Source organism: Protopterus annectens, chromosome 12.part0 (genome assembly GCF_019279795.1).
Source record: "Protopterus annectens isolate FY-2018-M chromosome 12.part0, PAN1.0, whole genome shotgun sequence".
NCBI lineage: Eukaryota > Metazoa > Chordata > Ceratodontiformes > Protopteridae > Protopterus > Protopterus annectens.
Window position 1 is genome coordinate 1497300330 of NC_056746.1, and position 16090 is coordinate 1497316419.

Consider the following 16090-nt stretch of genomic DNA (forward strand, 5'->3'; position numbering starts at 1 on the left):
GCCATTTTAGAAGCAGCTACATGGTCATCTGTCCATACTTTCACTAAACAGTACTAGTTGGACATCATTTCCAGGTACAGAGCAGGTTTTGCTAGGGCCATTCTTCATGGCTTCATGGAGAATGTCTTTGTTCCCCCTCCCAATATTTAATAGCATGAGCTTTTGCACTCTCCCTTATGTTATGGATACAGCAGCATATGAATACAAGGGCACAGTATAGTTGTGTAAACCATAACTTTAGATCTTCTTCTCTTCTATATGCTGCTGTATGGTCTCCCACCCTGCCTCCCTGACGCTTGTCTGATTCCTGAGTACCCACTCCATAGTCACTGGTTCCTGGCAGCATTCAGTTCCGAGGTAAGTACTTGCTGACGTCCACTTTATACCTAATGTCCATTTATGGCCAGCGTACGCTGAGTGATAAGGACCGTCACATGTACCTTCACAGTAGCATTTATCTGTTGTATAATGGCCAGACATACAGGCCAACCAGAGACAGACTCCCTCATGCTATGGGTACAGCAGCATATAGAAGAGAATGTCCTCTAAAGTTATGGTAAGATTTTGCACAACTATACTATACCTTCTGTGTGTGTGTGTGTGTGTGTGTGTGTGTGTGTGTGTGTGTGTGTGCGTGCACGTATGCTTAAGTGTAAACCCTTTTTGCCTGGGTCTCTGCTAAAAAGGGCCGTCTGACCATGTAACTGGCCTCAGGTAACTGTTACAGGTCATATACTGTGCTGTGGTTATGTAAATGTTAAATATATTTTTTTTGTTAAGTGTTAATAAACTTACTTTGAACCTGTGCCCTTCAATGACTAGAGTCACAAGTTCTTTCACAGTCACACAATGTACCATTGACTCAGGCAAATTTAACCTTGGTTTAATGTAGTTTCCAGAATGGCATATCATTAATGCAGCCACCCCTCAACCATAGAGTCAGATGGGGAAATTGCCTCTGAAATCTGATGTGGGAGTAAAAATTAGATTCTATGACCTCTCTTGCAAAAGAAAAGCAAATGTGTTATCTGATGAGTGACTGACAGTGATTACTGAATTAAATATAGCCCATTTGTGTTTTGATGTAAAGGAACAGAGTAAATGTTTGCCTGATTGCATTTGTAAAAGTGTCTTATTGATTGTTACCTTCATGTTTAAGGACACTTTCTAAACCTAATTACTGTCTTATAACTAGAGTATACCAGAAGTGCTTGCAGAAGATACAGGCTCCTTAACAAATTTAAGGTAAGAAAAATTCATATCAACTGTAATGTACTCTAAAGACCACATCAATTGCCCTTTTCCAACCACTTCATTGTTTGCATATTGCAGAAACGTTTTACAAGGTATATATATTAGAATCTTCTTAATGTAGGATTAATTTAGTCATTCCTTCAATATATCATACCAGGCATTGACTATGAAATTACTAAGGTTATGAACTACACACTGGTGACAAAGAAATAACATTTCTTGAGTGTACTCATATGTAAATGTGTGAGAAGAAAAATGTTGTGGTGTTTTGCAGTGGGCCATAGCAAGAAAAAAAAAGACTTGAATCATTATCCTGCAAAACCGAGGAAGTCTATTGCTATTGAAGTAAGCTCGAAATAAAGTTACAATAACCCTAAATAGTTGTTTTAAGGCTTGTCTTCTGGCTTAACAGTGGTTTTTGCTTAACAGCGGTTTTAAGTATTTTGTTGTTTTATACCATTGTTTGGAGACTGTTCCAGTTTTTATTTTTGTAATTATCAAGATGTAGTTATTTCCTTCCATTTTCCATAATTTCTTTACAGCTTCCATCTCACTGTCGCCATTACCTTTTGTAGATGTTCTGCTATGTCCTGTTACTGGCTTTTGTTATTTTTCTTTAGCCACTGAGCACAACTCCTGTTTCTTAGCTGTTCCTCCTCCTTACTGCATCTTCTACTAGCTCCAGCTGTAATGCCGTACTCTGTACCCATATAGTCCTGAAACATTGGAACACTTAGCTATCACTAAGATTCCCATATGGTAATTTCCAGCAGAATCACTTCAGCTGCACAGTATCTGGCTTGAGATGCTCATAATTTTTGTATGCCGGCTAACTTAACCATTTTTAGGCTTTTTCTGGATAGGGGTCGCCACAGCGGAACTCCGGTCTGTTAATGATTGGCAGTGGACTTTTACAGTGCCAAACTGCCAACCTGACACTCAACCTTCAAAGAAAGCACACCCATTCACGCATGCACCTACCTGCATGTCTTTAGACATCACTCGACCACGAGGAGGACATGCAGACTCCACACAGAAGGCGCTCCAGCCGAGAATCGAACAGGAGAACCTCTTGCTGTAAGGAGACACCACTATATATACCTCCGTATATCTTAGATGGCTCCTTTTACCCCCCAGACCTCTGTTGAAAAGGGGCAGAGTCTAGTTGTACTTTAAAGGTAAACAAAGGCCATTAAATTAATAAGGAGAATTATTTATACTGCCATTATTGTGTTGGCTGTATTGTACAGACTATTGAAAATGGAAATATGTAAAAAAAATCGTACTGACTAGGTGGGTTCATATTACAGTCACCCGATCATCTGTGGTATGAATTTAGCAGAGATGGGAGAGAGAGAGCGAGAAAAATGAGGAGACTGCAACTGCTTCCTTGGAACAACAGGATGAGATGGGGATAGATAAGTAATACAATATCACAAGTTTAGGATTCTTGTAACTTGTATTTAATGTCAAGTAACACAATAGACCCATTTGTGATAACACATTAGTAGAATTAATCTTATAAAGTTTAATCTATTTTCTGAGACCAGAATGGGAAACAGATGTTATTTACTCATTTAGATATTTGTCAGGAAAGCATATAGATGGTCTGTGCACAGGATGTTCTGATGCACAGGAAATTTAGTAAATGTTGTGTAACAAATTAAGAGTATCATGCTTGTTCCAAATGATGCTACTAATACCTTGCACAGTATCTACATAGTGTTATATATTAGCCTTTAGGTAAGACCCTTTGCAAATGAAATGCTGTTGTTGACTTGTGTTTAGAGCATTTCAGTTGGCTATATCGTGGAGAGTTAAGGTTGAAGAAACGGTAACATTATGACTAGATGAAATAGTAGGATTGTAGTGAGATGTTATTGTGCAGTTAAACTGATTATGTGAACCATTTGTTCAAGAAACAGAAGTCTTACAACCATTGTTTAAAACTGCCTTTATACTAGTTATTGAACTTTGGAATGTGTTTTGCAATTATACAGATGTAAATATTAAAATAATAGAATGAGTTCCAAAGTATTTTATTAAAATAATTGAAGCACTGAGAAAATACAGTTAGGAATCGAGATTTAAAACGTTGAACGTACACTACTTGCAGCCAATGTATAGCATTACTTTTTGACCTCTGTTTGCATTGCAGTGTATCTTTGATGTTTGCTTGTATTGTCTTGCATTTTGATTGTACCGTCTGTTCCCAGGCTGAGCCTGAAAAGGGTCCATGTAGATCAGTTCAACCCTGGTTAGAAAGACTCGACTGATTGATTGTGAGTAAATAAATAAATAAATACAGTACTGCATATAGTTTATTAACTGGTAACCTGAACTGGGCTTTTAAGATCTATAGTGATGCTGACACCCAGGCTATTGCAGATATGCAGGTTAATAGTCAACACTAATTGTATCTCCATACTACTCCTTCCTACACTTTGTTCCATGATTCTACTTATTTCTTTCTGCTGCCTTTTGTATATATTGTAAATACTGTAAATAGTCTGCTCTCCCTTTTTCCCCCTCCCTACAATTTACACTTGGTCTTCCACTCTGCCCCAACAAAACTCAAATTCTATATAACCTTATTAACCAGTCATGTTAATTTATGACCCATATGCTATGTTACCATTGTACCCCATACTGTCTCTGGTCTTCCACTCTGCCCTAACAAGACTCAAATTCTAAATATCCTTATTAACCAACCATGTTAATATATGACTCATATGCTATGTAACCATTGTACCTCATAACTGTCTCTGTATGACAATTTTACCTGTATTCATAAAACCTATGGTTTTCTGTTCTATCTTAATGTACCCATATGTTTGGATCTTAAATTTAATTTTACCTGTTTTTTTATCTTTACTAAGTAATGTGGAGCTTTTCTCCCCGGGCCTCCACTGAAAACGGGCTCCTGAGCCCAGTGGACCTCCCCGGTTATCAAACTGAAATAAATAAATAAATAATAAATAATGGTTATTCTTTACTTACAATAAATAATTCTTGTTAGTTATTGATAAGGGATTTAGTAAGGTAGGAAAAAGAGAATTATAGAATTTATACTTGTTGGTATAACCCTTCTTTAGTTGTCAGAAAAGAGGATTCCTTAAGTTGTTTAAAGGATGGCTCGAATAGATACTCAGTATGGGGATGTTTTCTCCACATGAATAACTTTTGGAATAAGGCTAATAATAACCTCCCGTGAAGTCCGCAGTTTTTCTTATACATTGAAACATTAAAATCCTATGTCTGAACTTCATAAGTTATGGCTTTGTTATGAGTTCTTGTTGTAAATTCAACTCAAATAGCATTTCCTTGACTATTCATTACATCACAAAGATACTAGGTTTTACAAAAGGAGATTTCTCATTTGTGTGCTTCAGCTTTGAAACAGAAGGGGAAGAAAATTGCATGAATGTTAGTAGTCTTCATTGACACTAGACTTAAAACTTTTTTAAGGATGATCTGCTTTGATGGACTAGTGGAATTTTCTAAAACATTTAGCCACACTGGAATTTAGTGAGAGTGCTTTTTTTATAACTGCAGATGTGAGGGAACTTTTCTCTTTCTTCCCACACAGAGGGTTTGGAATGGTTCTTTGATATTATTTCACTGTATGGCTCCCTGACTAATATGGAAGTTAATAAAATACATAATTTTGTGGAATTTTGTTCTTAATAATAATTGTATATTTTTGAAGGTGAATATTTTCATTAAAGGAAGGGAGTGGCAGTGGATGCAAGATGTGCTCCCATGTATACCAACATAGTGATGTGGTTTTGGGAGAGAGAAAAATAATTAGGGAATATGCTTGTAAGAGGTGTATACAACTTCACCTTTGTTACCTAGATGACATTTTAATAATGTGAGAAGGTGATGAACAGGAATTAAAACAAAATTTGATTACATAGAAAACAGTACTAACATTTTTTAAGTGTCATGTACTATTTTTATTAATATAGTTTTTTTTTGGGGGGGGGGCGGGTCTCAATGTTTCTAAATATTATATCAATAAGAAAACTTAGAACAAACACATATTTCTCTTTTTTTTTTTCATTTTTCTAGTTTGCACCCATTATGGCAGAAGCAAGTTTGATCAATGACCAGGCTGTTTGGCTATCAAGGCTGATATACAGTGATGATTTTTTTTTTTATGAATCAAACAGATTAGCTGAAATGTTCATGGATTGAAGGTATTCATCAGGAATACTGGGTAATATTGTGAAAAAAAATCACAATGTAGATCTGCAGATTTCCCTAAAAAGAAAGATTTTATGAATGCTATAGCTCTGTATTACTGCAATAAATGTGATGATGAACTAAGAAATATTTTAAGAGACATTTGGAAGTTTAGAAATATTTTTAGAGTAATTGAGAAATAAACATCCTTGGGAATCCCTTATGTGCAGTTCTGGGTGCGAAACATGTTTTTGTTTGTAAGAAATGTCAAAGGTGGAGTGTTTCTCCCTGGACCTCCACTGAAAATGGGCTCTGTCACAGTCAGACTTTCCTGCTAAATAAATGTTAAATAAATAAAATTTGCAAGAAAGGTTGGTGATTGGATGGAACAGGAAATATGATTTTAATATTAGTAATAATAATAGTACTAAAAAGAAAGTGAAAATGGTTCCTGTAAACAGTGTTAAGTTCATCAGTGAAACAGCTGGCTTGTGCCAGGTTATCCTAGGATTATCAGATGTAGTGGATATTGTAACTGTTATGCCTGAGGAGTTATTTATATTTCAAGTTGCTTGATAAGGGTGTCTTTCTGATTAGGTAAGCCGAGAGACTGTTAAAACAGATGATCTTCAAACACGATTGTAATATAAGAACTAAGAATATCACTAATGCCTTGAATAAGTGTGCACAAGTGTGTAAAAATGTTAATAGATTTTTTTCAGGGTGGAAATAGGGAGACTGCAACTGAATACAAGGGGCTGCTATGGCAACTAAAATTGAATGCTACACAAAGACCAGGGCTTAATGAAAATGTATTCATTAGTTATATTTTAAGAATGCATGTTGATTAATTGTAATTTGGATCTGCTTTTTGTTAAGGTTAAAAATTTTAACTTTGTTTTAGTGTATTCATTGAGCGTATTGTAGTGTTGTGTACCTGTCAGATGATTATGGCCATGTGATCTATTTTGACTATAAATTTAGTAGTGTACCTTTTAAGTGTTATAATTATGAAGTCACATTAATTTAATGGATGAAAGTACTTAATTATTTCAATGAACAGTTCAGATGACATTGTTGTATGTTTATTCACATTTATTTCTTCATTTACTTGGCATGAATGTTATCTGGTGGGAGCAGCTAAGGCTGATTTAAGTGAATATTGTTTCAAGCAAGAAGGTAGTTGGACCAGCAGAAATACTTTAGGCCAAGTAGGTTCAAGTGTGCCTGAGAAAGATGAAGCAAAGGCAGCACAAGTTCAGGTGTGCCTGGGATGATTTAAATAGATATTGTTTCAAGCAGAAGGTAGTGAGAGCATCAGAAATATTTTAGGCCAATTAACAGATTCAGGTGTGCCTGGGAAAAGAATGTCAGCACAGGTTCAGGTGTATCTGGGAAAGATGAAGGAAAGGAAGCACAGCTATGTAGAACCTAGCTGCAGCTTTTGGATAGAATCTTTTGCTGGTTATCGGTCAACTTACTTAAATCAGAACTGGCAAGCTACTTTAATTACAAGATGTTATGCATAAAAGGTTGAAATTGCAGAAAATAGGATATGTAAGAGCAGCGCTTCAACCATAATAAATTGTACAGAAAGGATTAGAGAAAAATATCAGAAAACAGAAGGACTGTTACACAAGTAAAGGCAGTAGGAACATGCCTATACCAGGTATAAGCATGAGTCATCAAAGTAAACAACCGTGTCTCACAGTGCAGCTGTTAAGACAGCTAAAATATGTTCTGAGATGCTGCTGCATTAAAGGTTAACGGTAATTAAAGAGCACTTTACAAGTACATTGAGAGCATTGTAGGAAGTGGTACGACCACATTGGTAGATGAGTCTGGATAAATTATATTTAAGGAGCTACAGCAGGAAAATGAGTTTATTGCTAATTTATCTTCTCCTGAGTCATAAAAACACAAAAAAAAGCAAATAGTTGAAACAAACACACAAAAGCTGGAATAATTCCACCAAGATTTCACAATGCAACAGGGTATAATAGCCAGTAAAATTTATCCTCGTACCAGAATAAATTTTACTGGTTATTATACCCTGTTGCATTGTGGAATCTTGGTGGAACCAGAATAAATGTTACTGGCTATTATACCCTGTTGCGTTGTGGAATCTTGGTGGAATTATTCCAGCTTTTGTGAGTTTGTTTCATCTTCTCCTGAGTAAGCAGAAGGTTCCATCAGATTAGGCAAGTGTAAACAGCAGGCTAACCGAGAAAGCTTTTGGAAACGTGTGGTATTACTGTTAAAGATATGGCAGGTCCAAAAGGAATACATCCTTAACTGTATGATTGGTTTAATAATCATTGGTGTATAGGTGAAACATTTCAGCCTCCACTTGGTGTAAGGATCACAGCTCCAAAGACAAGCTGAGACTGAGGCTGCCAGCAATGAAAAGTGATTGATATTCCTGCAGTAATTATGTACCAGTGAGTGCAGCATTACGTTTGCAAAAAGCATACCTGAAGATCAACAATGCTAAATTGAAAACATCTTTCAGGCTAAAAGTTTTTGAGTCAAGTCAGTAACAAAGAACTCCACAATAGCCTACATATCAGTAAAACAGCAAGGCAGTGGAGTGGTAAAAATGTGCTGTCCCTGCATTTTTGCAATGCCTTTTATAAAAGCCTCACAGAGTATTGGTAAATATTTAACAGTGAGAACCATGAGATACAGTAAAAATGGATAATGTATTTAAATAATGTCAGTTTGTGTCTTTCGGCAACAGTTTTCTGTCAGGATTCTTGAAACACATTTAGACAGTGCCATGTTACTTTTGACAAAACTCTTTTGTAAGAGAGCAAGTAGGTACCTTTTCTTTAAAATTAGTGTTAAATTTGCTCAGGCAGTCGAAAGACACATTCTTTAAAATAATCCATGTGAAGCAAAGCCCTTCACTAACCCATTCAAACATAACCCAGACCAGTGAATGGGAAATCAGAAATTCACCCCTGGTCTGACACCTATGTCTCTGACGGACAGGGCCAGCAGTTAAATCATAACCTAACATACATCACTTAAAGCAATCTCTAAGGCAAAATAGTTTGTGAGATACATTTGGGTTCCATGGCTAGGCCTATAAAGGCCCCACTGTTCATTAGCCTGGTATACACCTATGAAACCATGATGAACAATAGGTTTAATTTACTACACATAAAGAAATTTACCATCACAGCTCTAAATGCATCCACTTTGCTTTCCACATGGTGCACAAAACATGACTTCCAGTAGATTGCCATCACTGATTATTAAAACACTGTGTTACAAGATATGGCCTAACTGTCAATCATCAGAGTCTCTGAATAAATCTAGACTGTAATCTGATATGCCTTGGTTTGTAAATTATCAGAGAGCTGGTAGTCTGAATGAAAACACTGCAGTAAGCTGATCCATTTCTGTACTTGTAATAAGGAAGGCTCAGGAAGCTGAAATGTAAGTTAACATAAGTGAACGTGAATGCAGCTTTGCAGGCAGTAGCAGGTTAGTCACTGACTCTGTCTACCTAAGAGTGCTTCTGTACTGGCTGCTTTTCACTACAGTGATTGTAACAGATAAACATGCTGGAAGGATTAGGGAAGTATGTGACTGCTTCTTATAGGGGAGTGTCACAAGCCTGCTTTAGCTCTTCTCTTTCACTTACACATTTTCATGTAACTCAGAAGAGTGAAGGTAAGTAGTCATGTCTGTGAGTGACAGCTGGGCTTATGGGCAGGAGTATTTTTGTTAGCAGGGTGGTTATACAGAAATACAGAAATGTATTAATGTTCACATTTTATTTGCAATGCCATAAAATGTGGTCAAGAATAAACTTATTTTTAATTTCAGATATATTCATTAACATGGACCCAACAAAGATTATCCACACCAGGTTTTTTTCGGACCATTCTAAAATCACACTGAACATCTACTGGGACAAAAATATATATAGAGAGAATAGAGGGCATAACTGGTCATTAAACCCCAATTTGCTTACCAAAATTAAAGTGATAAAAGAAGTAGAAGAAATACTAAAAACATCTCTTGCAAATACTCTTAACTCTCAAGTACCAATGGACATAGAATGGGCCGCGACCAAAGCACAAATTAGAGGAGTATTTATCAAAAAAGCAGCATATTATAAAAAAATACAACTAAATGAGGAACCGACACTAAAAGGGAAAATAGAGCATCTTGAAAAAGAACTATTAAGTAACCATAAGAAGCAGACAGAGGAAGAACTCTTAAAAATGCAGAGACACCTTTATATGCTAATAACCAAAAACCTATCATTCTACAAAGCTAGGATGCTAGCCACCTATGCAGAAGAAGCACAAATCCCATCTAGAGCTCTATCCAGAATTATCTCTCAACACAAAACAACCTCCAGTATATCAGAAATAAACCACAAGGACAAAAACTTCACAGAAAATGAGGACATTGCCAAAATATTTGAACAATTATACTCTCAGATATATGGAGAGCAAACATTACAAACATTAGAGGAAGACAGAACTCTTTTCCTTCAAAAACGGAAATTCCCCAAACTAGATTTAGACCAACAAAAAAAAAACCCTAACTGAACCCATATCCATCAATGAGATAATCACAACAATCAAACACTTAAAAGCACACAAGGCTCTGGGACCAGATGGTCTCACCTCAGAATTCTACAAAGCATTTACCCCCTTGATAGCTAAACTACTACATTATATTTTTAACTACATAATAAACAAAATAAATGATATTCACTTCAGTGCCTCTAAAACCATCTTTATATTAAAAGAACATGCTGACCCCAAAAACCCTGACAGCTACAGACTCATCTCCCTCTTAAACCTGGATACAAAAATACTTACCTCAATACTTGCGAATAGATTGAAAAACTTGATAGAACAAAATCGTTTCTCCAGAGCAATCTGGATTTACACCACATAGAAAGACTAGTGACAACACAGTAACATTAGATGTGCTAATTTCCTATGCAAATCGGAACAATACTAACATCTATACAATGGTAGTAGATGCTCACAAGGCATTTGATAGGGTCAACATAGAATTCTTACTCCAAACATTACCGTACTTTGATATACCTAATAACTTCATACAGATCATCCAAACTCTCTATAGTAATCCCTATACATCCCTATTTATTAATAAAACATGGTCAAATAGAATTCTGATAAAAAATTGAACAAGGCAAGGATGCCTGTTATCACCCTTTCTCTTTAACCTATACTTAGAACCTCTATTCTTACACATTAAACAAAATACATACCATAACCCCCCATCAGTACACAACTTCAAAATTTATCTCACTGCTTTTGCAGATGATCTGAACATATACTACATAACACCAAATTCAGATATAAACAAAATAACTGCAATTGAACAATTCTCAACCATGTCTAACTATAAATTAAATCTTAATAAAACCAATATTTACCCCTTAAAAACACCCAAACTCATTCCATTAATACCACTTCTGGACACAAAAATGAAAGAAGAAACTAAATATTTGGGAATTACCTTTTTCCAGAATAAACAAGATTTCTGCCAATATAATGTTACTTTAAAATGGCAAAACATAATGCAAAACTGTAAAAGGTGGAACAACCTAAAACTACCATTCATGGCGAAAGTATCAATAATAAAAATGAATTTACCTAGACTAACATACATTTTCATGACATCACAGGTAACAATACATAATAAACTCTTTAACCAAATACACACCTTTCTGGCAAAGTTTATATGGGAACCTAAGAAAACCAGAATTTCCTATCCAAAATTAACACTGCCTAAGAACAAAGGAGGGCTGAATCTACCGGATTTTAAAACCTATTACTCTATCATTAATACCAACAGAATACTAAGAATAACTGAACACGATCCGACAAAGAAAAACTGGTCTCCTCCTTGGATGACAATATACTATAGATATATTAAAGCACTAGGTATCACTCCTAAAGCACTCACATTCCTGAGTCAAAAAGAAATACAAACTTACAACATTCTAGATCACTTAAAACACTCTATCACATAACACAAAAACTGTTTCAATCTTTGAACTTCGGACAAGCCATAACAATACTACAACCTCTCCATAAAAACCCAAACCAAAAAATAAATAACAAAATGCTAGACTTAGAATGTTTACTGCATCTAAAAGACAAAACAAGCCAAGATATCTTCCCATATCTTAATTGCACAATACAGGAAATTAGGACTAGCTTAAATATTTCCAAATCTTACATAGTAATACTAAGACAAATCAAAGAACTGTGTTCCAGTTGCCTCCAAAACACTAGTATATCCACTAGTGACATACAAACTTGCAATTTGCTTTGGAAAAATATTCTTTCAACAAGGAAAACTGTTACTAATTCATATAAAATGATAAGCGAGATTACATTCCAGAAGGAGCTTCTCTTTTCCAACTACTGGAGAAAACTAAAACCCTCCATAGATGACCAACAAATGACACAAGCAATTAGCTTAACACTGAAGATAATACCACTTAAAAAATAGCTTACACGCAGCTAATGATCAATAATAATGCTTACTTCACACCTGCAATCCTCCACAAATTCAATACATCAAGGTCACCACTATGCCCACACTGTAAGGGCCAGACAGCCGACCTATTGCATGTATTTTGGAGTTGCAATTGTGTGTACAAGTTATGGAATTCTCTCAAAGTACAGTTACAAAAGATGGGCTACCAAACTTCAACATTAACATGGGAATTTGCCTCATTACACATTCTTCCAACTAACATTCCCAAAAAACAAGCAGATACACTCTTAATAATTTTTCTTCTAATGAAATTATATATAGTTCTCAAATGGCTAGATATGTAGAATATATCTTGGGAGGGTTTTAAACAAATAGCCATAAAACATCTCAGCTCACAAAATAGTAATGGATAAAAGAAACCAAAACATGAAGTCCAGAGAAATCTGGGAACAAACCTTTAATATAATAGCATAGTCAACCACATAACAACTTAAGAATACACCTTAATGGAACCTAGAAACTCATACAGGATTTGAGAGACTAATCATAGTTTGGGTATTAAGATTATATGTATTGTTTTGTATAACAATCGAGCTAATGGTGAAAGCATCTTTGTAAATAGTGTAAATAATTGTGTTGTATGACCTACATCTTATGGTATTAACACTAATGTATAACATACTCCTATGGTCATGTTATAAAGATCTAATTGTTTTTTGTGTCATATATAATTGTAAAAGAAAAATTATTGAAAAAAAAAAGAAATTTATTAATGTACATGAAATAGGACCAGATGCAAAATTTTGCAGTGCATTTGGGCAATGGAGCCTGTAGCCTCAATGACAAAGTGTGCAAAATGCAGTGGAGAAGTGAAAAGCTAAGGAAATATGGCTTGTAGCTATCTTTGGATTCAGTATGATTGCGGTTCTAAGATAACCGAGAAAAAAAGATTACTATGTCAGAGTTTCTGATTTGCATTTTCATTTGTTACTTGTATAGTACTTTGTTTTCTTTTTCTCATTTGCTTTATTGCAGTGTTATTTCACTTTAAATATTTTTTCATGGGTTTTTTAAAGTTCTGTGTTATGGCAGAATGCAAACCTTGTGTTTTTTTTTCTTTGAAGAGGAAACTGCTTCTGATTTGTGAGAGGAGATGAAAAAATGCATTTTTATTTAAGATAAAGAAAACTGGTCAATGTTTACTTGGGAGAGCAGACAGAAGAGACTGCAATGTGAATATTTGTAATGTTTCCCACACTACCAGTGTTGCTGTTCTTGTGTTTTTAAGCCTAATGACTCATAGGTTGTCTAAATTTAACTGCAAAACCCACTTTTACTGTTGATCACTGTGAGATTATACTGTAAAGGCCTTCCTCTGAAACTAATTAAATTTAAGTTACCTTCTTTCTTACGTCTTTCACACAATATGTATACACTGCAATACTTGTAGCTTTCCTCATCTTTTCCACCTTACTTTTAAAATCACTAATTAGTACCATTATCTAGTACTGCCCTACAGGGTACCTGTAAAGGGAGCACAGAGTTTGTTTATAAACAAATGTTTATTGCATGGCAGCTAATTTTACATAGACAGTGCTAGGAAATGGCATAACGGTTTACAGAGGTGGTGATAGGCCATCACCTGGAGTGAAGAGGCATAAACTGTGTGTGGTTTTAAAGCACATTTGTAGTATAAGTAGGGTAGCTGCCTTTACATCTTGCCATTTTCTGACAAATAAGCCACATCCTCTGTATAACCCTGCACCTTTTACAGGCCACACACCCAGAAGCACTCATTTCAAATACCATTTGGTCATTGTATACAACAAATGTGCAGTGTAGCAAAGGCAATATGAAAACTTTTATTTAGCAACAAGTTGTTTCAAGCACATAACCATAGTATTTTGTAAAGGGTTCAAGACGTATAGGTTCATAGTTTTACTAGGCTTGCAGTCCTGGGACCATTGAGGAGTTTAGCCCAAATTCCCAGTTGCTCCGAGCAGTGTTTTGTTACATTACTTGCTCAAGGTCACACTGAAGGCAAATGAGGGATCAGGAAATCAAACCTTGCACCACAAGAACTACAGCTTAAAGCCTTAACCCTTTTTATCAGATGCTAGACATGAAACACAAACATTTAATTGGTCTACAGCAATAACACTGATTCCCAAAAAACACTAACAATAAGTATTATACACAAGACTGGCTGAAATTCCTTACATCGCTATAGTCTAAATATAGGCACCACATATTTAATTAAATGTTTTTCAGAATAACTCTTACAATATGCATCACAGTAAAATGTCTGTAATTCTGTACATCACTCAAAACATTAAGGATTTCTTTAATTGACGGCAGTTGCCCTGATTCACAAGAAATGCATTAAGATTCTCACTTTAAGCTGTTGGAATTCCCTTCAACATTGTAAACATAAGATTCCAGGCATTTAGTTAAATTATAACAGTAGCCCTGAATCACCCCAGCTGCAAACTGCTACACAAGAAAGTGACAGTAATTCTATATAATACCCCAAAAATAAGCAGCAAACTTACAAAATGATGACAGTGGCTTCCACTCCCTGAAATCACCATTATACTGGTTATAATTCCCTAATCCAGCCTGATGTAATCATTGGGCATTTAAGTAAACGATAAAAATAGTTTCAAACCCAAAGCCACTGTAACTGTAAGCATGCCATGGTGAAATGGTTTTATTTCCTTCCTCCACTGAAAACATTACTATTAAACATTTAGTTAAATGAGGACAATAACCCTAATTCTGAATCCTCAAAAAGACTCTGAATGTAAACATCAGATACAAAGATGACATTTCACAATGGTTTGAAGTCACAAGAGCACTGTAACTCTAAACATTCAGACACCTAACAGATGAAATCAAAACATAATAGAAATAATTCCCCCAAGTCATTCTCAAGCTATAAGCATATATAGGGCTACAATTCTCAGAGCTACTCTGAACAGAAGTCTTGTGCACAAACAGTTGTAAACATGACAACAGCTCTCATTTCCAGGACCAGTCTAATCATAAGGAGCAGACTCTAACACACAAAAATAGATACCACAATAGTTCTGATTCCCAATAAATCTGTGTTAATTGTATTGCACATAGCAGTACATAGCAGAGCTCTAGCCTGTAGTACTTCAGTTGTAGGGGGCATAGCAATCACATCAAGAAACCAAAACAGGGCAGTCAGAAATCTTCCAGCTTTTAGAGGAGCTGTATAATCTTCCATTAGTTTTTTTAATGCTGGCTAATGAGATTACTCAGCATCACAGAGTTGTAGTGCTACTGTATGTGTTGAATTTTCACAGTTTTAGTGTGTTTTTTTTTTAAATTTAGTATGGAACCAATTTTAAAATAAATTAAAAAAAAATCTGTGAGATAATTATTTGGCTAGTGCAATAACTGTACTAGCCAAATAATTTCCCTCAAGTTTTCCATTAAAATGAGGGGGGACTTTAACATGCAAGTGAGAGAACATGCTGCTTATTAGCATGATTTCTCACATAAAACCCCTGAACTTAGTAATAGTTCATGGGTAGTCAATTCACATCATATTACTAAGCATTCTAAGCACATGCAGTTCGTTGTATTTAGCAACTGATGTTAATACTTTCTCAGAATTTCTAGGCAAATGATTAGAGACTACCAGGGATTATAAATTCTAGGATCTCCTGGGACAGTTTTCTTTTGCTGGAATGTTTTTTTTTTTCAAGTTTGTGTCAGGAAACCAGATCTGTGGACAGTAGTAACAGTAGAGACTACCCATAGTGGAATACTTTTTTTATAAATATTTAACAGTACTAGCATTGATGTGGAGTGGGCTTCTGTGTAGCATTAACTTGAAATATATTGGTTTATCTGAGCTTTCTTCACATTTGGGGATTGCACATTGCTGGCGATCACCAGAAGTCATTATATATTTTATGGTGAGGGTCTGTGGAAGAAAGCAAAGGACGTTTATGATGATCACAAGAAATTGATCACTGTTGTGGCTTGGTGGGTGGTGGTAATGGTGCAAAGAGTTTGAAAAGCTACAAGCTGAAATATATTACTGTTGTTATTTGTTCTTTTTACTGTTTCTGGAGAAATCTAGACAGCTGTGTGAACAGTGCTAACA

At 35.5% G+C, this 16090-nt stretch overlaps 1 protein-coding gene across 2 annotated transcripts in view; it reads left to right on the forward strand.

Annotated features, from left to right (window-relative positions):
* Positions 1-16090, forward strand: part of STXBP4 (syntaxin binding protein 4) — a 1994403-nt gene that overhangs the window by 1358529 nt on the left and 619784 nt on the right. For both annotated transcript variants that reach the window (XM_044090468.1, XM_044090469.1), the window contains exon 15: positions 1196-1245. In XM_044090468.1, coding sequence (XP_043946403.1) covers positions 1196-1245 — 50 coding nt within the window. The remainder of the gene's footprint in view (positions 1-1195; positions 1246-16090) is intronic.